This window comes from Galleria mellonella, unplaced genomic scaffold (assembly GCF_026898425.1).
Source record: "Galleria mellonella isolate WM207_F2 unplaced genomic scaffold, CSIRO_AGI_GalMel_v1 utg182, whole genome shotgun sequence".
Lineage (NCBI taxonomy): Eukaryota > Metazoa > Arthropoda > Insecta > Lepidoptera > Pyralidae > Galleria > Galleria mellonella.
In genome coordinates this window covers 1,004,069-1,029,126 of record NW_026442023.1, presented here as the reverse complement: position 1 = coordinate 1,029,126, position 25,058 = coordinate 1,004,069, and the positions used below count along the sequence as shown (strand labels likewise).

At 33.8% G+C, this 25,058-nt stretch overlaps 1 protein-coding gene across 2 annotated transcripts in view; it reads left to right on the top strand.

The window, feature by feature from the left end:
* LOC113513763 (interference hedgehog-like) overlaps nucleotides 1-22,444 on the top strand; it is a 67,664-nt gene extending 45,220 nt beyond the window's left edge. The window contains exons 6-16 of one of the 2 annotated variants that reach the window (XM_052893624.1): nucleotides 1,103-1,307; nucleotides 6,096-6,312; nucleotides 9,134-9,264; nucleotides 9,882-9,951; nucleotides 10,430-10,539; nucleotides 11,007-11,128; nucleotides 11,842-11,998; nucleotides 14,704-14,910; nucleotides 18,904-19,093; nucleotides 20,023-20,114; nucleotides 20,597-22,444. In XM_052893624.1, the coding sequence (XP_052749584.1) occupies nucleotides 1,103-1,307; nucleotides 6,096-6,312; nucleotides 9,134-9,264; nucleotides 9,882-9,951; nucleotides 10,430-10,539; nucleotides 11,007-11,128; nucleotides 11,842-11,998; nucleotides 14,704-14,910; nucleotides 18,904-19,093; nucleotides 20,023-20,114; nucleotides 20,597-20,704 (1,609 nt within the window). In that variant the 3' untranslated portion in view covers nucleotides 20,705-22,444. Of the gene's footprint in view, nucleotides 1-1,102; nucleotides 1,308-6,095; nucleotides 6,313-9,133; nucleotides 9,265-9,881; nucleotides 9,952-10,429; nucleotides 10,540-11,006; nucleotides 11,129-11,841; nucleotides 11,999-14,703; nucleotides 14,911-18,903; nucleotides 19,094-20,019; nucleotides 20,115-20,596 lie in introns of both variants that reach the window. The other variant, XM_052893623.1, reaches the window with a different exon arrangement.
* The last annotated feature ends 2,614 nt before the right edge of the window (nucleotides 22,445-25,058 follow it).

Here is a 25,058-nt window from a genome sequence, read left to right as displayed (position 1 = left end):
TTGGAAAAAGACGTCTGTAGAAGGTGTTATGTTGTACTTCTGTTGTGCTGCAAAGTATCTGTATTTTCTTGAATGCTTTTTGGTTAGAAGAGTAAGATGGCGGCAAAACTAGTTAGTACAAAAACAGCATACAAATCCTCGATAATGGATTAAGTGTGTTTTTATGATATGTATTTATATATGTGAGTAATACATATATTATGTAAGGATACATTTACAGATATTATCAGTTTGAAGAGTGGGATATGGCGTCAATTTACTGCGTACAGAGGAATTACACATGAGTCCTCAGGAATGGTAACGCATGGGGGGTATCATGGGCGAAACAGTATACTGTTTGTCCATGGTACTGCTCATGTTTATAGGCGACGGTTACCACTTTCCATCAGGTGGACCGTCAGCTTGTTTGCCATTCTAAGTTGTATAAAAAAAATGTAGTATACCAAATTTCATAGTGATTGGTTAAGCCGTTAAGTTACTATAACAAAGAAACAAACTGACTTTTACATTTATAATATTATTAAGGATTTAGTAGAATGGAACGGAAATAAACTGTTTCCGTTTCTTCAGTAGAGAAATAATCTAGTTTAAACCGGTTTTAAAATAAGGAGAAAACTCGTCTGGGAGCTATGGTGCCACAGATAAACAAAGACTTCAAACTTGCAACACTGCTCCTTTTGCGGCGGGATTTAAAAACATTAGCGTCTGAAGATTAGAAACAATTGCAACTTATCTAAGTACTCTAGTAATGCAGTCTCTTGGGATCCTTTGTGAAACTTAGCCACTAAGGGCTGTATTAGGAACACCATAGACCTAGTATAATTATTGTGAACTGATTGTGATAAAGAAAACGCCGGTTCGTGTTGAAAAGTTGTACTGACAGTTTATAAAAAATGAGTAATTAATTCCTAGCGAATTTATCACGATAGGCTAACTAACCTTCCTTTTCATCCTCATCTATCATCTATCTCTGGTGCTCCGCCAATGTATAGACAGCAATAGCGTAGGCGGGGTATTTATTCCATTTGCACCCATTAAAAAGCCGACTTCATTTATGTAAATATAGATTTATAATAGTATTATGAACTGTCTCTACATCTAGATTCCTTGAAAGAGAGGACGAGTTTGGACCAGTGGACAGTGAGGGTATAATATCGGTGTCCGCGAAAGTAAACGACACGGTACGGCTGTGGTGTGATGCTGTGGGGTCACCTCCCCCGCGCATAACCTGGAGCCACGAGAGGAAGGATCTATCGCATGCCCACGGGCACGTGCTCGCTATACCTGCTTTGACTGTAGCTGACGAGGTATGTTTTGTTTTTTTTTTTAGCTCTAGGAAGCCAGAAAGTTTGTATAATTATTAAGAGCGTTATATTTTTTTGCTAGCTCTTTTCCGCGACTTTACTCGTGATGCAACTTAAAATGGCAAACAAGCGGACAACCCGTCTGATGGAAAGTGGTAACCGTCGCCTACGATATGAGCAGTACCATGGACATAACAGAGTATACTGTTTTGCTCATGACACCCCCCATGCGTTGTCATTCCTGAGGGCTCAGGTGTTATTTCTCTGTACCCTGTAATTTTACTACCATATCTCACCCTTCAAACCGAAACACAGCTATGCAAACACAACTGGTTCATAGTAGAAACACGAATGGGATAGAGGTGTCCAAGCAAACGACTTTTGTACAGTCTGCCTTTGATCTACCCGTGTACTAAATTTTATTTAAGTCCGTTTAGCTGTTTTGGCTATTTATATCCACTGTTGAATGTTACTTTATCACCTTAATCAGAAGGTCGAGGAAGGGGCGAGGGGGGTCAGGGATTATTAATTATAGAGATTAGCGACCCCATTGTCAGCAATTTAACCTCTTCGATCGACCTCTTCGTGGTGTCCCCTGGAAACCATCGTGTTTAACAATTGTTATGTTATTCGTTACTATCGAGTTACAGACTTGTATTTATTTTCAACTCTCACTGGTGTTCCACTAGCGTATACTGAAAGCGCATGCGGGGTTACCATTCCATTATCATCGCATAACAAACAAAACCCTTTAATTATCTTTTATGACATTCTGAGTATGTAAAAGAGTCGTGACACATAATTTTCTTATGTCGTCACATGAAATGCATTTTGTAATTTTGTCTCATAGAATGCTTTGCATAGAAGTTTGGTGCGGTAATGTATGTAAAGGAGGTATCGACCGTTTGTTCTAGTGAGTGTGAATAGAGATATTTAGATACATGTAAATGTTACTTTCAAAGGCACGCTATTTCCTTTAAATATTTTCAGCAAAGGGGGAAATATAAAGGAGTAAATTGAAACAAAATTGATTTCGTGTATAGCTTAAAATATTCTTGTATTTTATCTTGCCTATAAATTGTAGTTAGTTATATAGATATGCTGTTATACTCATACCTACAGAATAGCAAATATATTTTTAGAACCTTATTCTATTTTTATACCTACATGTCAAAAGAAGGATGTTAGAATGAATATTTCAAATGTAATGCATAATACATTTGGTATATATTTAAGTGTCGTGTGCTTGTGACTTGACTGTTAATTAGGTATTTATTTCCATGTAAAGGATTCCTATTTCTTAAAAAAGGCCTTGTTATAAACTTCATTCCCTTTATTATTATTTTTTCTCACTTTCCTTTTACACTTAATTTTGCTGGTTACTCTGTTTGACTCACAGATTGTTTCTTTAGCTCTTCTAATATAGTTAATTGATTGTTGCAGTAATATTTATATATTTATTTATGTATGTATATATTTATTTATTTAATTATATGCTTATTATATATGAATATATATAGTATGATTTTTTATAATTCTTCAATTCAATAATGCACCGTCTACTTATGTCTCTGTTTGCCCAACGGTTGACTGGTAGAGAACACCGTCCGATGTTAAGTCCGCCATATGTACATAATTTTACTGTGCATTAAAATTTAAACAAATAAATAAAGACTGCCTTAAAGATTATTTTTTTTGTGATCTAATTCTTATAATTTTTGTTGTTTTGCTAAATATTCTTTTGGAGGGAACAATAGTGTCTATTTATATACAAATTTTTGACACAACGTGTGGCGGGTTTGTAGAATTTTAATAAATGGGATATCGTTAAATACGTCTTACTTAACAACGGAGTGGAAGTGATATGGGCTTTATGATGATAGTAAAATATATGACGGTCATAAATTTGTCAAAAACGTTCGAAAACAAACAGTTTAACTTGCAAAAGTAATCCATTTCAAATAGCTTTGTGAGTTTACAATAATACAATTAAAATGCAAAATAACGTTATTTTTTTATAAAATGAGAAATCATATTTGTGAGTAATCTCAATTGTTAAATCATTGATTTTTTTCTAACATCAAGTTCCACGTAGGTACCATCTATAGCTAACGAAGATTTTAACATAAACTTACACAATTTATATTAAAATCTTCTGAATAATTTAAATTAAACTTTTTAAGATGAATTTCCCTAAGCGCTATGTTATCAATTAACTGGTTTATCTCTTTCTTTTGTACTAAATTCTAAGTTTGAATGAAAGTCACAAAACAGTGTAATAGTTAAAATAGCTTTATAGGTTTTAGTTTTTATAAATAAGGACGAGGTTTGAGGCTAAGGACTACACTCTTAGCCTTAAGTTATAAATATTAAAAACTCACATGTTTAGCATTTTAAAACCTTCAAGTAAGGGTTAAATATAACTTAAATTATTTTTTAATCAAATTTTTGTTGAGGCTTTAGTACATCGGAGTGACTATGCCAGCCTCATAGGGATTGTCTGAAAGTCAGTCAGTCCGTCAGGGACACCTTTATCCATAAATATAGCCGTCTTGCAAAACTTTTAAATTGAATAAGGTACTGTGGGTCACAGACTTCATGTCATAATGGGCGTCTATGTGCCATTATTACGGAATTATAACACCATAGTCTACAGATGGGCAAAGCACCGGGTTTAAACCCGGTGCTTTGGTAAAAACCCAATAAACACCCATAAACTCCCATAATCACCCAAAAAAATAGGTTTTTACGTATTTTTTTGAAAATATGTAAGTAATACCAATAAATTATTTTTATAAATTGTATTAATCAATTCTACAATATTAAATAAAACGTTAACTAATAATATTTCAGGAAATTTTAAAAATCTATATATAATAAAATGAAAGTAATTAATTTTCAGTGTTTTCATGTTGCAGTTGATCAACATGTTGGCCTTTTGCTTCCCGTAGATACTTTAAAATTTCTTCATAACACCTCGTTCGCACACATGGCCGTATATATTTAAATTCTTGAGCCACTAACAGTCCGAAATACTCATTTCTTTTATCCTCTTCTCCATAAATTAAGCATTTAGAACAGTTTGTTTCTTCTTTCAGTAAATTTTCTTTTACTTTATCCTCGTTTTTTTCTTTGTTGCGACGACGCTGGGTAAATCATCTGGACACTGGGTCTCACTATCGCCAAATATATTTGGAGATCGGCTTCGGCTACGGCTTGGCAGACATTTTTTTCTTTCTACAATTTTAAATTAAATTTATTAGAATAAATGCTTCGAACACACGCGATCTAAGTACCTTTTGTGTTTATTATACCTTACCTACCTAGGTATAAAAAGAGTACTTACGTAGATTTTCTTTTATTAACTGTTTTATACGAAGATCTTGATCTCTCAAATTAGCATCCATTTTAGTGGCTTCCAGTGATTATCAACTAAATTAATAATCCACAAAGTATTAAATAACGTTTTTATGAAATATTTAGCACAAAAACAATACCCTTTAAATATCGATCGTCAGTAACTGTGGCTGACTTACCTATATTCTAGCAAGCAGGACTGCCAGATGTGAAGGGGAAATGAGCGTTCCTTTAGTATCCAAGGCTACATACATAATAACAAAAGAAATCGACTTACAACTGAAAGAACTGAAAAAATTTCATTCATTTGTTATAACTGGAATCTTAAACATAAAGCTGAATGCGAGGACATTCAGTTTAATGAAGAAAATACCTTAGAAGCTTTCATTGAGCAAGTAAATGAACATAACAGTTTAGACGAAATAGAGCCTATCGAACCTATACAATTCATCGCTTGTAATAACTCTGAATCTGACAGTGATTGACTGTAGTTTTACATTTTACTTTCATCTCTTTCTTAATAAACTCAAAATCAAATTAAAAGTTTTTTATTCTGTAGGCTGCATAATAATATTGTCTATGTCCAGTATAGTGGACGTCTTGCGGCTGAGACGACGATGATGAAGTACAAAATCATAAACACCCAAAAATTTGGGTGTTTATGGGGTTTAAACCCAATAAACCCAAAACACCCGGTTTTTACCCACCAGACTTTAAACCCACCCAGGTGGATTGCCCATCTCTACCATAGTCATTAAGAATGGTAACGCGCGATGTACCATGGTAGTCACATAGTATTCTGTGATATCCATTATGCTGTTCATGTCTATAGGCGACGGTCACCACTTTCCATCAAGTAGGCCGTCAACTGGTTTATCATTCGTAGTTGTATAAAAGAATAACTGTGGGAAGAGTACTTGGACGATATCTTTATTGCAGCAATTGCTAATGGTCATCTACCATCATTGTTTTGCCGTGTGGTCCCGGCATAGAATGGACCACGGGGTAGAAAAGGTTCTATCCCGTGGGTGTTTTAAGAGGCGAGTAAGGGAACTATATGGTCATCACCTCAGCATTACCAAAGCCTAACTGCGGTTGTCAACCTTTTTTTTTAACGTCTGGAAAATGCTTTATTTTTTAGACCCATACACCTTGTGGGAGGAGAATGGGTACTGTGGGAATCTCCCCGTAAGGTGGGGGTGTACCCACCAAAACCAGACGATATACCCTCGAGGTGGCATATGTCGGACACATGGGTTCGCTTTCGCACTCACCACATCTCTGACGGCAGCGAACCTGCCCGCCAAGCATGGCAACTATTGGCGAAAGCCCCCTTATGGGGCCTATGTTCAGTAGTTAACAGCTAATATGGCATGGTATTCAGCATCATTAAATGTATTCGTTCTTGTATCATATTAAGAATATTTTTTCCAGGGTGTATACCATTGCACGGCCAATAGGCAACGCCGGTCATGGAAGGTGGTAGCACTCCAACCACCCCGTTGGGAGGGATCAGTGGGCAATGTGAGTGCGTGCGAAGGCAGCGTCGCTGAAGTGGTGTGCGGTACACTTCACGGACAACCACCGCCGCAAGTGTACTGGCTGCTTAATGCCAAACCACTGAAACTTGGAGCAGGAATTCAAGCTAACGGTGAGAAGTTTTGTATATTTTCCCTTAATGCTAATACCTGCCGGATTATCTATAATATTATTTATTTTATTTTTTTAATCTACGTTTAATTTGGGATTTTTGTTTTTTAACATGTCAATCCCATAAAATCTAAACAAGTTATCTACTATTATAATTATAACTAAATGATACTACTCACTTAAGCATAAAGCAATTTTGGCAGTAGGAGCATGCGTTATAGTCTGAACAATAGGCGACGGTTACCACTTTCCATCATTTTGCCGTCAGCTTGTTTGCCATTCTAAGTTGTATAAAAAAAAAAAACTCTGAACAATACCAATATAAAAAAAAAAAAATTAATTAGTAAGCAAACATATGTAAAGCAAGCAAATATATCACACATACTGCAAGAACTTAATTCAAATGGAGTTCCTCGATTCGGTTGTATTTTTTTTTTAGATTTGTTACTTTGTAACTGTAATGTTGTCTAAAGCGGTTTAATATCTTGTCTTTAAAGTCTTTAAATCAAAATAACAGGTTTTGCCACCATTGAAGTCTCTTTTTTGTGGAACACAATTTTTATTATTAATTGGATGATAATGGAGTTTTTTTTTCGATGAGTGAAAATGGTATGGTAACCCCGCCTGCGCTAACGGGATACGCTGGCGGAGCACCAGTGAAGGGTGATAGATGAGAATGAAAACAGACCAGTTAGCTCATCATGATGAATTCATCAGGAATTAACCATGATAGTTTCCAGGGGGAACCGCGAGGAGGTCGACCTGGTTGGGTATATTGCTAGCAATGGGATTTTCAGTCTCCATTACTAACAATCCCTTTCCCCCCTGATAATGGTGTTATTAGTGTATGTTGGCGGGCCAATAATTATGGGTGAAAATTAACCTACTGACGTATTGTTCGCTCTAGGAATTAGGATAATTTCCAAGGGGTGACTGTGTCTAGGTCAACTTGACAGGGTATATTGTTAGCAATGATTAACCTCCTTATAACTAACAATCCTTTCCCCCCACAAGGGCAAATTAATATACATCATTAAACAACAAAATCCTAAAGTGATCACAAAGCAGCAGGGAAACAGCGTTACTGGGAAATCACAGAAATTTCTGTTGTTTTGTTTGTCTTCGACGCAAATAGAATGTTGTGTAACAGAACAGAACAGTAATCGTACCCCGGGTGAAATGAGAATTAATTTTATTTATTTTATAATGAAAAGTAAATTATAAACTCAGCACTGAGTTTGAGAAATGAAGTGGCGATTCAACTAAAGTTTGATTACGGAAACCAGTTTCTTTCCGAGTTCTCTATGTTACCTATCCTTAAGGAGATTAGTTCGTCTCGTAGCTCGAATTTTATTACGGCTTCGTCTATTTATTAAGAGGATTTTTCCCGGCGACGCTACACACAAAACTTAGTCTTATTTAATTTCGTTTATTAGGAATATTTCGTTTTTAGCTTATTGCTTTACTGTACAATAAATTAAATCAAACTTATTAACGTATTTTGTTATTAGGATAAGGTTATTACTACTAGGTTTTCCTTTATGTAAATCATTTGACAAAATATAAATTAAAATCACGTTTTTTAAGTTATGTCTTTAAAAAAATATTCAATACGACGCCAATATTCAATAGGGCCACCTTCTACCATCATACAGCACGCCATCGACGGGGAGTTCACTCCCATACCTTAGAATATAGATGATCACGTACAGCGCGGTTTCAGAAATATTGCCTCTTACGAATGCTCAGAATATAGAATGAGCTCCCCGTCGAGGTTTTTCCAAGAGACTACAGCATGAAGTTCTTGGAAAAAGGGATAAAGACATATCTTCAGAGTTAGCAACGCGCGCGTAATGGCTTTGGTATTGCAGGCGTTTATAGGCTAACCGCTTACCACTAGATGGGTCGTATGTTTGTTTGCTAACTTAGTGGTATAAAAAAAAGTAGTAATGTAGGTAGCTCCTTATATAATTATCCCTAGTGTTCTTTTGTTTCTTATGTTTCTTATGTTATATATGTTATACTTATTTATTTATTCATAAATTCAATTATCAATTGAACAAAATGACGGCGTTGCTTCTAATCTGAACTCAACTGTGATTAAGTGATTAAAAAAAAAAAAAACAAGACCTACGAATACTATTTATTTATTTATATTCCTTTTTAATTATTAGTCATTATCCATACTTTCACCCTTGACCGTGTGGTACCAGCGTAGAATAGGCTACCCCTTCCTATCCCGTGGGTATCGTAAGAACCGACTAAGGTAAAGCGAGGGATGGGTAGCAGCGTCTCTTTTAAAACATCTCCAAAGTTTAATTGCGGTTGCCGATCTATCTGCCAAGCGTGGCAACTACTGGCAACTCCCAAAGGGGGATGCATATGTTCAGCAGTGGACAGTTGAAAGCTGATATGATGATGATCCATATATTGATTAACCGTGGTAACTGCTTATGCAGGAGGAAAGGGATTGTTAGTAATGGAGACTAAAAATCTCATTGCTAGCAATATACCCAACCAGGTCGACCTCCTCGCGGTTTTGCCTGGAAACTATCATGGTTAATTCCTGATGAATTCATCATGATGGGCTAACTGGCCTGTTTTCATTCTCATCTATCACCCTTCACTGGTGCTTCGCCAGCGTATCCCGTTAGCGCAGGCGGGTTACCATACCATTTTCACCCATTGAAAAAAAAAACTGCTTATGCACGTCTCCGTCTCAAATAGTACACGTATGTCAAATTTCATGATGTTTGATCGAGCCTTTATGAACTCAATAGGTAATAAACGAACAAACAATTTCATTTTATTATTATTTGTAGACTCAGTCCTTCACATCGAGCGCGCGGAGAAACAGCACGCGGGCATAGTGCAGTGCTTCGCGTGCAACCAGCTCGGCTGCGCATACGACGGCACATTGCTTACGGTCGTGCCTATGCAGATATCTGATGAGGTATGTATAAAACTATAATAAATACTCTAAATATAATTTATTTCCGTGAACAGTATATGTTTACAGACCGGTATAAAAAGTACTTTAAAGTAAGCCTATACTTTCTCCGTGTCTTATAATTGTACCAAATAAGCCGTTAAGGTGCTAAGAGGTAACAAACAGACAAACTCACTTTCATATTTATAATATTAGTAAGGATATTGAAATTAAAATTGTTAGTATCCTCTATTACTAAAATTAAATATTTTTCCCAAAAACACATTAGTCGAAAAACATTAAAAAATTTATAGTCTCCCATATTAAATAATAATAGCTAGGCTTTACTAGATTTTGACCACACAGCGTGTGTTAGTATTAGAGGATCAAATTTGATATGGCTACGAAAAAATATCGTAACTTACAAAGAAATAATGGTCCTGTTTTTTTTTTTTGTAAAAATGTTTCTTTTTCTTCATTAGTAGGATACGCTCTTAAAGTCAAAGGCTAATGTTATTAATACCCTTTAGTGTATAATATATGTAATTTCCAGAGAGAATTTACATTAATTTAAGTTAAATCAAATTGTTCAGGGCCTTGTCGTTTCTCTGACAATTTATAATATGTATCTATTTTTTTAGGAATATTTGGCTGAAGCCCCGAAGACATTGCATTCGTCACAACATAATAAAAAACATAGGAAACGTAAACGTAAGTTCTCAATCCATAAACTGTCTAGTTTCTGCTGCTAAAGATTTAGTTGTTATAGCGCATACACTACATCCTAAGTACAGTTACTTAGTAATAAAATTTATATTTTTTATTTTTTTTTTATTTTAATTTTAATTCAATTTATTCGCAACAATATTACATTGTGTTGAATATTTTGTATACATAATAAGAAGATATCATAAAACAACTTTACAATAAAACAAAAAGTATAAACTAACAAAATAATCTTAAATTAAATAATTTATTTATATTTATAAGATAACTTGGGTCCATTTCTGTTACATAATGTAAATGTATTTAAAAACTATGTTAATACTTAATCACTAATAATCATCTAGTCCTCTCAGCAAGCATTCTCACGAGAGGACTATCTAATTTATTTACAAACATGTTCAGGATACTGTTGCCACTGCTGCGTATCATGTCTTTATTGTTTTATTTAACATTTTTTTTTCAGCACCAACATTAGTACCTCCGTCTCGGCCAAATATAACACGGTTTTCTGATGACAGCGTTATACTGTCCTGGTCCCACCAAAATATTGGCCTACCTGTTGAATTCTATAAGGTAAATAATTCATAAAAAGTGTACTCGTATCTTATTTTACATAAAATATAAAACGGAAATTGATAATTTAGAAGATTTTTTTTTATACGATTTAGAATGGCGAACAAGCTGACGGCCCACCTGATGAAAATTGGTAACCGTCGTCTATAGACATGAGCAGTACCATGGACATAACAGACTATACTGTTTCGCCCATGATACCCCCTATGCATTGCTATTTCTGAGGACTCAGGTGTTATTCCTCTGTACCTTGTAAATTCACTTCCATATCCCACCCTTCAAAGCAAAACACAGCTATGCGAATGCAACTGCTTTATGGTAGAAACACGAATAGGACAGAGGTACCCAAGCAAACGACTTTTGTATGAAGTCTTCTTCTGGTGTGTATGTATGTAATGTAATGGGTTATAAATTAACACGGCACGTACGTATGGGAACAAATGTTAACACGTAGTCATACTTTCCAGATTCAATATAGAGAGGTGACAAATTCAAGTAACGGTAACGATTGGCAAACGGACAATACTCGGATATCACATTTCACGCATTCGTACCAAATCGACGGACTCACGCCTAATACTTATTACAAGTAAGTTGTAAACGCACTAGGGGTGGATAATATATAGCAATAACTATATATTGTATTGTAATATCTATATATTGTGTCAATAACGAATTTTTTTTTACACAACTTAGAATGGCAAACAAGCTGACGGTCCACCTGATGGAAAGTGGTAACCGTCGCCTATAGACATGAGCAGTACAATGGACCATTCAAAGCGATAAGCCCGCCTTTTGTATCATTTCTTATTACAGTTAAATGTGTTTACTATTTTATAAATGGTGCAATAAAGTGTACAAAAGTGTACATACATACATTCCATTTTCACCCATCAAAAAAAAATACGCACTTTAATAAATACATATGTTTATTTATGCAACTTAGAATGGCAAAGAAGCTGACTGCCCATCTTATGGATTATGGTAACTGTCGCCTATAGGTCCTTGGACATAACAGAGTATATCGTGTCGCTCATGATATCCTTTATGCATGCATTCCTGAGAATGTAAGAAATAAATAAGATGATAATAGTAAGTAGATAACACCATATGTTAATAAATCTGCCATTTATACTTTAATAGTGTATTAAAGTTTAATAAATAAATAAAATAAAAATAATAATAAATTGTAACAACTCACTTTTCCTTACTTTAGAGCCCATATAGCTTCATTCAGAGCCCGGATTATATGAGCACTTACAAAATCAAATTAGACTAAATCTACTGCATGATGTTTATCAGGTTTCGTGTGGCAGCAGTTTATTCGAATAAAGACAATAAACAAGGGAAAAGCAGCAGTAAATTTTTCCTGCAGAAGGGTAGTTTTCAAGCGCCAGCCACTCCGGTGCTCACAGATGTGGAGGCCATTTCCACAAATAGTGTTCGACTGTCATGGACGGTGAGTTTTGAAACGGATGTTTATAAAAATTATTAGTAAAAATAAATAGGTATATAATGTATAATTAGTATAATTTTTTTGTGCAACTTAGCAATATAATAATATGGCAAACAAGCTGACGGTCCACGTGATGGAAAGTGGTAACCGTCGCCTATAGACACGAGCAGTACCATGGACATAACAGAGTATACTGTTTCGCTCATGATACCCCCTATGCGTTGCCATTCTTGAGGACTCAGATGTTATTCCTCTGTACCCTGTAAATTCATGTCATATCCCACCCTTCAAACCGAAACATAGCTATGCAAACACAACTGCTTCACGGTTAAAACACGAATGGAACAGAGGTACCCAAGCAATCGAGTTTTGTACAAAGTCTTTCTCTAGTAAATAGGTATAATAAGTATGATAATATATTATATATATTTTACACACAATTATGTCAGCCTTTAGCTGTCCACTGCTGAACATAAACCTCCCCCTTGGTGGGTTTTGCCAGCAGTTGCTTCGCTTAGCAGGCGAATTGCTAACCAGTTTGTCTTTGGTGATATTTTAAGAGGGACGCTGCTGCCCATCCCTCGCCCTTAGTCTGAGTAGTCGATGTCATAAGACGCTCACGGTAAATGAAGGGGTGGCCTATTCTATGCCGGGACCACACGGCAAGTTTTATATATTATATAGATATATTAGTTGTGTGGCTTCAGCATAGAATGGGCCATACCCTCCTTTCTCATGGGTATCGTAAGTGGTAATTAAGGAACAAAAATGTTTGAGAGATGGACAACAGTGTTCATCTTAGAGTATCGCCAAGGCGATGGTTGCCAACTTGCATGCTAAGCGTGGCAACTACTGGCAAAACTCTTTATGAAAGAAGCTTCTATTCAGCAGTGGAAAATTAACGGCTGATATGATGATGATGATGGTGATGATATGTAAACCACTGTTCTACTAATATAAACATACATACATACATATCTGTCACGCCTGTCTCCTATTAGGGTAGGCAGAAACAATGGAATAAAAACTACTAGTATAAACTAGGTGTTTATAAATATGCTCGTTCTTTTTATAACTATACATTGTTATTTATTAATTATATTGATTAAAAAAAATGCCGTCTGTTGACTTGATGTAATATATCTATGATGTAATATATATTTTGTATGTAAGATGTAATATATATTTTGCTATAATTCATTTGTTATTTCAATTTTCTTTCTTATAAAAAACTGCAATTATCAATGTACCTAAAAAGATTCATTTTGAACACTAGGTCTATCCCGCGGCTTTACCCGTTTGAATCACTATATAAGTATTATATGTGCTAAGTTACTGAGTGGATTTGAATGAAACGTGGTAAACGAATAGGTTGTATAGTAATATAACATAAGGTATTTTATCTACTAATCCACTAAGGCGGGACGCAGCTAGTAAAAAAACAAAATAAATTAATATTTTATTATAGGAAATTTAAGGTCAGTTAATTATTTTAAAAATACACTCGAGATAGGGACCTCCTTTTTGAAGTTGATTGAAAATAATCTTTAATCATTATAGCCTTTAATATTTACTCTTAACGTAAAAAAAAATCAGGAAAATGTGTATTTTGATATTTTGCTCTTTTTAATTTTTTCCCCACCAGGGGGAGTACCGTTACGGCCTTGCGTTCTATATCGGTTATTAATTAATTTTACAAGCGGTGTAAAAAAAATATTCTGTACTAACTAAAATATGCGTGTATATTTATTTCATTACCGTGTGGTCCCAGTATAGGACGGACCACCCCTTTCTTTTTAGTGGGTGTCGTAAGAGGCGACTAAGGGAACTTAATGGACGTGGTGAAGTGGTAACTGTCGCCTATAGACATGAGCAGTACCATGGACATAACAGAGTATACTGTTTGCCCATGATACCCCCATGCGCTGCCATTCTGAGGACTCAGGTGTTATTCCTCTGTACCCTGTAAATTCACTGTCATATCCCATCCTTCAAACCGAAACACAGCCATGTAAACACAACTACTTCACGGTAGAAACACGAATGGGACAGAGGTACCCAAGCAATCGACTTTTATGCAAAGTCTCTCTCTAAAATAATATTTATTATTTCTATTATTTTATGTGTACTTCGTAAAATTTTCATACGGAAAGCCACGTCTGTGGCTTCCGTGTACAACGAAAGCGGCGTTGAAACTCAATACGCGAGTAATAGTAGAATATGTATGTATATATACATAGTATATATTTTTAACCGACTTTAAAAAAGGAGAAAGCTCTCAATCCAGTTATATTTTTTTTGTTTATTTATAACCTTATAACTCTTGTCATTTATACATTAATTTAGATATTCTTCTCTTATCTGAAAAGGGTATACTTTAAGATAACTTTTATAGACATTTTCTTAACAGTCCAGTAGTTTAGTTAACACTATTGAAGTCGCTGTTATTTTGAACAAAATCTTAAGTTATTGATTGCCATTTTTGACATATATTAAATAAGATTTATATATTTAAATTGGCAGTTAGTTTGTAAGGGGGGAAAATGGGCTTTTTACTTTTTTTCTGCCTTAGTTTTTCTTTTTACAAGAACCTTACTTGGTCTTCAACGAATATTAAAAAAAAAATCACCGCTTTTATGTTTTGAGGTTAGCAGCACATTTAGTAATTTTTTTTATGTACATTATTGATTTTTTTTTTAATTGAACAGTGGTCAAGGGAGGGCGGCGTGATGCCGGACGGCTTCTACGTATGTTACCGGACGGTGTCGAGCGCGGGCTCGTACGAGAAGGCGATAGTGGCGGGCGGCGCGGCGGCGCGTTCCGTTGTCATCTCGCACCTGCTGCCCGACACGGCATACGAGTTCAAGATATGGGCCTATACGGCGCAGGCGCCTTCCAATTTCAGCAAGATAAAGGTGAGATAAGGGCAAATTTATATTTTCTTCGACAGGAGTTTTTGTTTTGATTTTTTTATGACATAGTTAATATCTCTGAATAACAGTTATCTATACATATAGTAAAATTGTAGAGGTCGAATGTCTGTACATAGAAAAAAAAACGCTAAAAATCGAGTCAGGAAGATGTTAGAAGTGAAATAGAACAGATCTAGGTTTTTTAATTTTTTTGTATCTCTGTCTATTTTTACGGGCTAATCTCCGAAACTGTTGGACCGATTTAAATGAAATTTTGCATGGTGGTACCTTATATCCCCGTTCAACATTTTAGATAAATAGATAGATACTCTTTGTTGTTACCTCCAAAAGATTACAATAGTAAACTTATTATAAATATAAACAATTACAAGAAATAATCACAATGAGCAAACAAGAGATACTTAGATTTAGATAATTTTAATCACGGAAAATGAAAGAGTTCCCGTGGGATAGTTAAAAAACTATAATAACTTATACAGCTTAGTACACAATCTACTTAAGTAAACCCATTTTGACCTAAGGCAAAGAGTGAGAACGACACGTCATTTTGTTAATTTTCGCCCAGTATTCCCAGACTCCCAATAGGTACATACATCGATATATTAGTATGTATAATATACATATACACAATATTATATAACATACATTATTATTATATACATATTACATACAATAGTATGTAACAGGAATAATAAATACCACATGGATATAGTCGCGGGCATCAGCAAGTTACATTTTTAACAGATTACGATAAAATTTACATATAGATATTTGTAACATTCCTTTGTCATCAACAAACGTCATCACACGTCGCCGTACGTACAGAGTACAAAGGATAATATAACCCGTTATACTATGTGGAGTTATACTACGTGAAGTCGTACTAGAGTATGTCACCTTTTGGGACGTATACATTCGTGTTTACCCTCTAGAAATGCTATCTCAGTATATTCCGTTTAAGGCAACGTATTCAAGCTATTGAAGTAACATTTCTGTACGCTGCCCAAGTAAACTCTTTACGACATTCGGATAGTTTTCTTCCGTAATGTATAAATATACAAATAGAGAACTAGTGGTTGTCCAAGGTTTCGCTCCATTAATATATATACATATATATTTATTTAAACTGTAATGCACAGTAAAATTATATGTACATTTGGCGGACTTAACACCGGACGTCTCCTCTACCAGTCAACCATTGGGCAAACTGAGAAATACGTAGGCGGTGCATTTTGAATAGAGGAAAAGTAAAGCAATACTTGATAAATTCATATAATATAAACATACACATAATATAAATAATGTAAATAAATATATACATACAATAAATACATACATAAATAAATGAAAAAAAAATAAATAAATGAATAAAACAACTGCAATAGAAGAGCAAATAGTAATCACGACTCAAACAGAGTAATCAGCAAGAGAAGCTTAAAGGGAAAGTGATTTTTCTAAGAAATAGGTGCGCAATTTGTGTTTAAAATTATGTATATATGTGTATATATATATATATATATATATATATATATATATATATATATATATATATATATATATATATATATATATATATATATATATATATATATATATATATATATAAAGTTATAAGAAAACCGAAAATTCACATCGCTTACAATGTTATAACAATTAAAACTGTTCTAAATTTACATGAGAAAATAAAATCTAAATACATGTAATAATAAGTCAAGACAGAAACGTTATATTTTTGCAAAATTTGTAAGGATTTATTTAATAATTAAGATTTATTCTATTTTAAATAAGTTTAACTATTTTATATAACTGTAATTTTACCATTGGTTCTATATGAAATATTATCTGTTACACAAATAATTGGCTTACGAGTACATTAGTAATATCAGATACCATATTGTGAACGGCGCTGTTTATTTTATTTTTATATTTTACATTTATGTTCTTTTTGTATTTTATGATCGACTAGTGATCTGGCCCGGCTTCATACGGGTAGATTGAATTTTCGAAAATAATATATATACAATTTTACTCGCTGGTAATGTAGTTTTCTATATTGTAATAGTAGTAGGTGAAAGAATTTTTGAAATCGTTTGACTGCTGAAAGTAGTCTTTAGACTAATGCAATTTTTAATGCAATTTATTGCATTAAAAATATTTTTTTAAAAAGAAATTTAAAAAAGTAACTGAAAGACTGACTTATCGAGAAGGGCTTCTATACTGTAAAAAATTCTTAAAATATAAATAATCTCTAATGCTAAATTTTATTAATGTAATAACAATTGGCAGTGACGTGATTACCACTACATAGTATAAAACAAAGTCGCTGTCGCTCTCTGTCCGTCCATATTTATGCTTGTATCTTTAAAACTACGCAACGGATTTTAAAACGGGTTTTTTCTTTAATAGACAGAGTGATTCAAGAGGAAGGTTTATATGTATAATACATGCATAATATTGTTGAGAAACACTGATAAATTTAGAGGTTTCTAATGTGATGTCGTACATAAATACATTTTTTTGCGCTTATATTGCAAATGCTGGCTGAATCTTATGAGATACGTTAAAATAATGTCGGGGGGCAAATAATGCGGCGTTATTTAGTATCAGTATTGTACCTGTGCGAAGCCGGGGCAGGTCGCCAGTTATTGGTATAAATTAAACAAAAAAATTGATTTTTAAACTTTATTATTATTATATAGAAAACGCTATATTCTCGAATAAAAATGACAAACTTGTAATGGGAATGACATAATTAATTAAAACTGCACTTGTAATTTTGAAAATTATGAATAAATGATCTGTATTGCATATTTTGAGTTTATCCATTACAAAAAATTAAATCTTTGTAGTGTAGAATAGATATAGATAATATTCAAATTTATTATAAAAACAGTTCTAATTATCTAATCATCATCATCATCATCATCATCATCATCATCATCATCATCATCTGTCTTCTTCAACTGTCCATTGTTAAACATAAGGCTCCCCTTGGGGGATTTTGCCAGTAGCTGCCACGCTTGGCAGACGAGTTGGCAACCGCAGTCAGGTTTTAGAGATGCTTTAAGAGGGACGCTGCTGTCCATCGCTTATCTTCCCTTAGTCGGCTCCTACGACACCCACGGAATAGGAATGGGTGGCCTATTCTATGCCGGAACCATACGGCCATTATCTAATATACTTATATGCAAATAGATACGTGGTGCAAACAATGCATTACTAGAAAATATTAGATGCAGTTTATGTGAGAGCGTGTCTGGTTGCCGGCTGCACAATCGTAACTCGTAGCCGCAGCATTTTAGCTCCGAGATAATGCTGCGGTAGATATCGGACGCTTACAAATGGATGCTATGCAAGCCAGTAATATAATATCACTGGGCATTCAACGTAGTTCGTATTATATCGTATGCGCTTGTTATCTTTGAAAAATAATAGCATCAAAAATTTTCCATGTATTCAATACATATATATGCCACGTGGTTCCCCCTGGCAACCTATTTTTTTTTAATGAGTAAGAATGGAATGGTATCCCCGCCTGCGCTATCGGTATACGCTGGTGGGGTATCAGTGAGAAATGATAGGCGAGGACGGAAGCAGGTCAGTTAGCCCATCGTGATGAAAACCACAATTAGAATTAACCGTGATGGTTTCCAGGGGGAACTATGCGGAGGTTGACCTGATAGAACTTGTAGGATAGGGATTGCAATGGGGCTGTAAAATCCAATTACTAACAATCTTTTTCCTTTCGATAACCATCGAATTAATTTATGTCGAATACGTCACGATGGGCTAACTGACCTGCTTTCATCATTTATCATTATTCTTCATTGGAGCTTCACCAGTGTATACTGATAATGCAAACGGCTGTTATTTATTCTACTACGAATGTGGTAAACGAGCATACAGCAAGGGTTACCATTCCATTATTATCTATTAAAAAAAAATACTAATGAATTGTGTTCTTCCCGTGCACAGACTGCCAAGACCCACCGCGAGAGCGTGGTGGAGGAGTCGAGCCGCGCGGCGCCGTCGGACCGCGAGCCGGCGGCGGGCGCGGCGCCGCCCGCGCTGCTCACGGGCGGCGTGCTCGGCGCCGCCGCCGTGCTCGTGCTGCTCGCGCTCACCTTCCTGCTGTGCCGCCGCGCCCGCCGCCCCGCCGCCGACAGTAACTACTCACACGTTATACAACACATTCCACACCGAAGCTCACGTTATGCTCCGTCTACAGTTCATGCCGAAATGTACCATGTAGCGTCAGCGCCCGGACACTAAGCCTTAATTGGTCAAAAGCAATCCCCAGTCCTTTCAGGCGAGGAACGAGATATCGATAAATCGATGGCCTGAGAAACTAGCAGACGTTTAAATCACATAGCAGTGTCCTCACGCTAAAATTTAGTATCCGGTAGGCCCGAGATTGCAAAAGGCATCGCTGACTTACAGTCAGCGTTGCCAGTTTAGGTACTTTTTTCGCAATTTTGGGTAATTTTTTATCTATTCGCGTAATTTTGGAGAAATGAAATCCTTGGACAAAAGTTTGGAGAAAAGTGAAATGAGCTTGGAGAAATATGGGTATATTTTTTTGGAGATTTTGGGTAAAAGTTTTAATATTTGTAAACTCTGTACAGGTAAAGAATTACTTTTTTTTTCGTCATTCATTTTGTGGCACTAAGAAAAAAAGTAGTGGAAATGGTCGAGTACAAATTCTGAAAATCATATCGATTTGGACAAAAAATATTTGACGTTGGGCTAAAAATCAAAATTCGCTTGTGACAACCCTACCGTAAGTCATTCTACGGAGTGCCATCTGCACTCGTCACCATAACCTCCGGCGAAGCTGTAGACGGAAAAAACCTTTTGACCGTTGGACCGATTCACTTTGTAGCAATTGCCGTAGCGCAATCGGGAATATCCGCGTTTGTTACTTTTTTTTTTAATTTTTCTGTGACAAGTAATTTTAAAAACCTGTAAAAACCTTTCTATAATATTTTTAATATTCTGTTTGTATTTACTACTGCAATAAACAGTAAAATAAACATGACAACAATTTTTTTAATTTCTATTTAATTTTCTTAAAAGACATTTTTTTTTCAGAAGAAAAAGGATCAGTACCTGAAAGTGGTGGTGCCAACGGCTATATACCGGCCAAAGTGCCTATCACTATTACGGCAAATCCTATGCACGCCGAGGTAAAATATTATAACTGTAAAAAAATAAATCTATCATATATATTCTCGGTTTGTTTAATTGGCTAATTGCAAAATACATATTTTGAAATTAAATTAGTGCTTATCAAAACATAAAAAAAGTTTGTTACGTTTTATAATTTCTGCTGATTACAAGTTTATTTTTTTATTTTATTAAGTGAAAGCACAGATGTCAATACCGAGAATATTTGAAAAAGAAATATTTTGCAAAAATATTCTGGTTAAACCTTTTCATATTTTACTTGTAAATTTACTTATGAATGCTTATTTATTTTAAAACTTAAAGCACATAGCAACGTAGTTTTAAGCTTACTACTTTATTTTTTATATACAGTACACAGAGTATTTATACCTTCGGGATTGCAGATAAATCCACGTTATACCTAAAACCTGTACCACGTAAAATGATATATTAAATAAAAAATGAAGATAACGACTAACTAACTGCTTTTTTATGTCCACAGGGAGGTGATGGTGGGGTAGAAATGTCTTTTATTCACAACAATAACACTGGGAATGATGATACATTACCCCATTCCAGGAAGAACGGCCCAGCACGGCAATATGTGTGAGACGAAAAAAAGAGACTTGAGGTCAGTAACCGCGAACAAATTAGGTGTTGCCACATTTTTTATTTTAGTAGAAATTGGCAATATTGTGGCGTATTATTATGAATAAATTGTGATACGAGTTTTGAATAAGTATAAATCATTAACACAGTGCGGGGACATGCAACAGTACAAAATTATTTAATTATAATGTAATTTAGCATGAATGTAAAATTGTGTGCCAATTGTGAAAAACCATTGTGTTTTCGGATCTGATCATCACGAAGTTATAATTATTTACAATTAATGCTAATTAGCTATAAGATTTACAATTAATTTTATTTATTATTCAACTGCCTCTAATTCGTAGAGATAGGTGTTTGTTATAAAGTAAAATAGATCTGATTATGTTTCCAATGGTACTAGTTAGATAGGTACGTGTGTAAGTTTGTTACGCTTTGATTTATTATTATTTTATGTTATTTCAATATCAGAACTGTGCACTTGGAAGTTTTATATCTAACATAGGAGCAAATTATTAGCAAAAATGTTTTACATGGCAATGTACTTAAAAGTATTCGTAAATTATCGTTGTTCTTTGAACTTGTTGTTTTGAAGTTCTCAACAGCTTAATGTAAGGACTATAATGTATTTATTTAATTATCTAATACTTAATAGCTGCTATTTATTTGAAAGGTTGTGATGGTGTCCATATGTATTGCATAAGGTTTTATTTTATCTATGAGTCTGTTGTCTGTGGTATCAACTGCGCCCACTTAATTAATTTATCGTAGAACGGAATGGCATTGGTACGACTTTATGATTTTATCGTCACGATATAGTAGGAATATATTTTACAATATATAATAGTATTAGTAGGTAAATGTTTTAATTTTGCGTGCACGATAACATCAATTTGTGTATTTTTATGATATCGTGATAGCACGATACACGGAATTTTTTTCCTATGAAAATTACTCAAAAAATAAAAGTCTTTATACCATCGCCTACATTTGGCCCCCATATTATATCAAGACGATAAAATCGAGCAATGCTCTGTCGTGTTACGGTAAATAATAGAGGTACTTATTATCTGCCGTTCTCGTGAGAATCTTTTTTTTAATGGATACCTCATCATGAAAATTATCTTTATTAAAAAAAATCAAGTTTTTTTTTATAATCCTAGCGGTTTTTTATGTGTTTATATGTCAGTCACTTCTTTAATAGGTATATGATGAAGTCTTTTTCTATGAATAGATTTCTTCTAACATTTATTATGCAGAAGATATCTAAGTATATGTATATACAAATATTGACAGTGAAGTGTCAATAACTCAGTATTTTTTTAAGAAATGGACGTTTTTTACGACTTTATAGTGGAAATAATATACTTTACGATGAATTCCGTATATATATTTAATAGAATCTCGCGAATAAGAATTTTATATTATTCTAGATAAACATCTCCTAGTAGGATAATTATTATGCAAATTGTAGGTTGATATATCGGCACACTTTCGATATGACCGTAAGTAATTCGTCAACTTCTCATGCAACAAGTTATTTTACAAAAGTATAAAAAGACATAAAACAAATCAAAAGATATAATGTGTATTCAAATTTGTAATATTTCTTTTATATTGAAGAATACCTTTATTTTTTATGTCACGAATATTTCGAATTCGTTGTGCGCCTACTTTTGACACTCCACAGTGTCAAAAGGTGTCAAATTTACTCACCTAATTTGACATTTGACAGTTTAAATTTGACACATTTTTTTTAAATCAAAACTTTACGTATTTTATTTCAGTGTTGCAAGTAATTTGATTAAAACAGTAGATACATAAATGCAGAACTGTTACTTTATGTCATTTTTAATATCTTTCCATCGAAAACTGTTAGCAACGGAGTTACATGATCGGCCTGTAGTTAAATGATCTTTCGTTTAATTCTAACATAAACTTTAAAATATATCTATCTCTATCTTACTTACTTACTTAAATTCCATCTTTTTAATATCTTGTCCTGTTTCCTGTTTGTTAGTGGCATTATGGTCAATACTAACACCCTAATTCTATCTTTTTAATGCTTCGTTCTATTTCTTGTTTATTAGCGGCACATTGGTCAATACTAGCTCTGCTCTAGCCTAAAAAATTAATGTAGGCTTAATTTATATGCAATAAAGGTTCACTTTATTTTAATTGTAAACTGCAACAAAATAACTGCATTTAGTGCACTCGTTTATTCTGACTCATGTTTAAGACTGAAGATGAAACTAATTTAATGTCATTATAGATATTGTGTATCAGTATAAATAATTATAAATATATTAATATACGTAATACTTTTTATTTCATTGACTTAATTAAATATAGACTGATTTTAATACTTAACAATTTTATTCGCTTATAAATTTATAGATATACGAAATTGTACATATATTTTTTTAATTAATATTACTTCTTACAAAAAATTGACTTCAATTTTAACAAAAAACGGTTATACTAATGATAATTTTATATTTAATAATTGTATTTTTATTAAAAAATATATACTATGTCGAATTTAATATTTGAAGTTGGTTAAAAGTACTAGCAACCCAGTCTGGTTGTGGTACGGTCAGTATCAAAATCCAAAAAAAAAAAATCGATAAACATTAAGATATTCAATACCCCTTCACTCCATAGTATACGTAGGTCCTTGTATATATTCAACTTATTTTATCCTTAACATACATTCAATTGGATACATTCAATTGGATATTTGATGGCTTAAACAAAGTGCAAACGAATCTATCGATAGAATCGTTTCGGTCAAAACTCACGCGAGAAAGAATAAGACAACCTAAGTCGCTATCCCATTCTATTTCATGGACTCGCTACCAATAAAGATTATATTGACAGGTTTGTTTGTACTTTGTTTAGGGGCTTATTTATTGTTTATAACTTTGGAAATCTGCAGATATTCATCGATTTTTATGCTGACTGTACTTTGTGGTTGTTGAGTATATTTTATACTTTGGCAAATTATTTTTCTAATATGTAACTTCACAATGTTATCGTTCTCATATTGTGATTTGTGATTATTATGTTTAATATTTCTTATGAAAATTCAATTTACAGTCAAAATATTGTACACACAATATTTATAAATGTAGTATGTATATTTCAGAAATTACGAATTATTACAATAATCTGTTTTAAAATATAAAAAATATACAACTTAAATAAATTATATCAAATTACGAATGTATTTTATTTCTTTATATAATATCATAATATATCGTCGAGATAAAGAATTGAATTTATTTTTGGATATAATGTCAAAAAAAAATATAAAGTCAATAGTCGTTGTGGTTACTTTTTCCATCTCTAGTAAATAAAAAAAAAGATGATTTTCTATTTTTAACCAACTATTAAAAATGGAGATAAAATTTTATATGCCAGTAAGGTGCAACAATTTATAAGTTTCGAATATAACGTAGTGATTACTTGCTCTATGTAGTGTATTTGAATTAAGAACACGAATAGATAAATTGTTTTTTGTTCCACTGTGTTTTACGATAAAAGAGTTGTCAAATGAAAATATTGTATATTGGCTGGATATAAAAAACTAATTGACCCTCGAAGTTTTCCCTCGAAAAATATATGTCTTTGTTTCTTCTGTAGTTTCTAGCAATGAGTGTCTCTACTGCATCGATAACATAAGCACTACAAGGTCGGTGTCACTTTGAGCAAAAAAAGGCTGTATAAAATATATGCAACCATTTTATTGCATTTAAAAATTTTACTTTATAAAGTATTTTTTTTTTTATACAACTTAGAATGGCCAACAAGCTAACGGTCCACCTGATGGAAAGTGGTAACCGTCGCCTATAGACATGAGCAGTACCATGGACATAACAGAGTATACTGTTTCGCCCATGATACCCCCCATGCATTGCCATTCCTGAGGACTCGGGTGTTATTCCTCTGTACCCTGTAAATTCACGCCATATCCCACCCTTCAAACCGAAACACAGCCATGTAAACACAGCTGCTTCACGGTTTATACCCAAGCAATCGACTTTTGTACAAAGTCTCCCTCTGGTGAGTAGCTGGGCTTTTTATGATACTTATCGATATCGGTATTCAGGTTAGAGGTATATAATACTAACAGTACAACATTATGAGTATTAATTTATTACATTATACTGATACTTCAAGGTAATTGGATGGAATCGTTTTCCAAGTAATAATACTCTCCAATACCTATAATACTATAATACCTGTCCGTACCTATTAATACCACTCTCTTCATGGGTTTACAGTGAAATATAAATTAGAAAAAATACTGTAAGGTACTGTTCATATCTATGAACGACGGTGGTTACCACTTC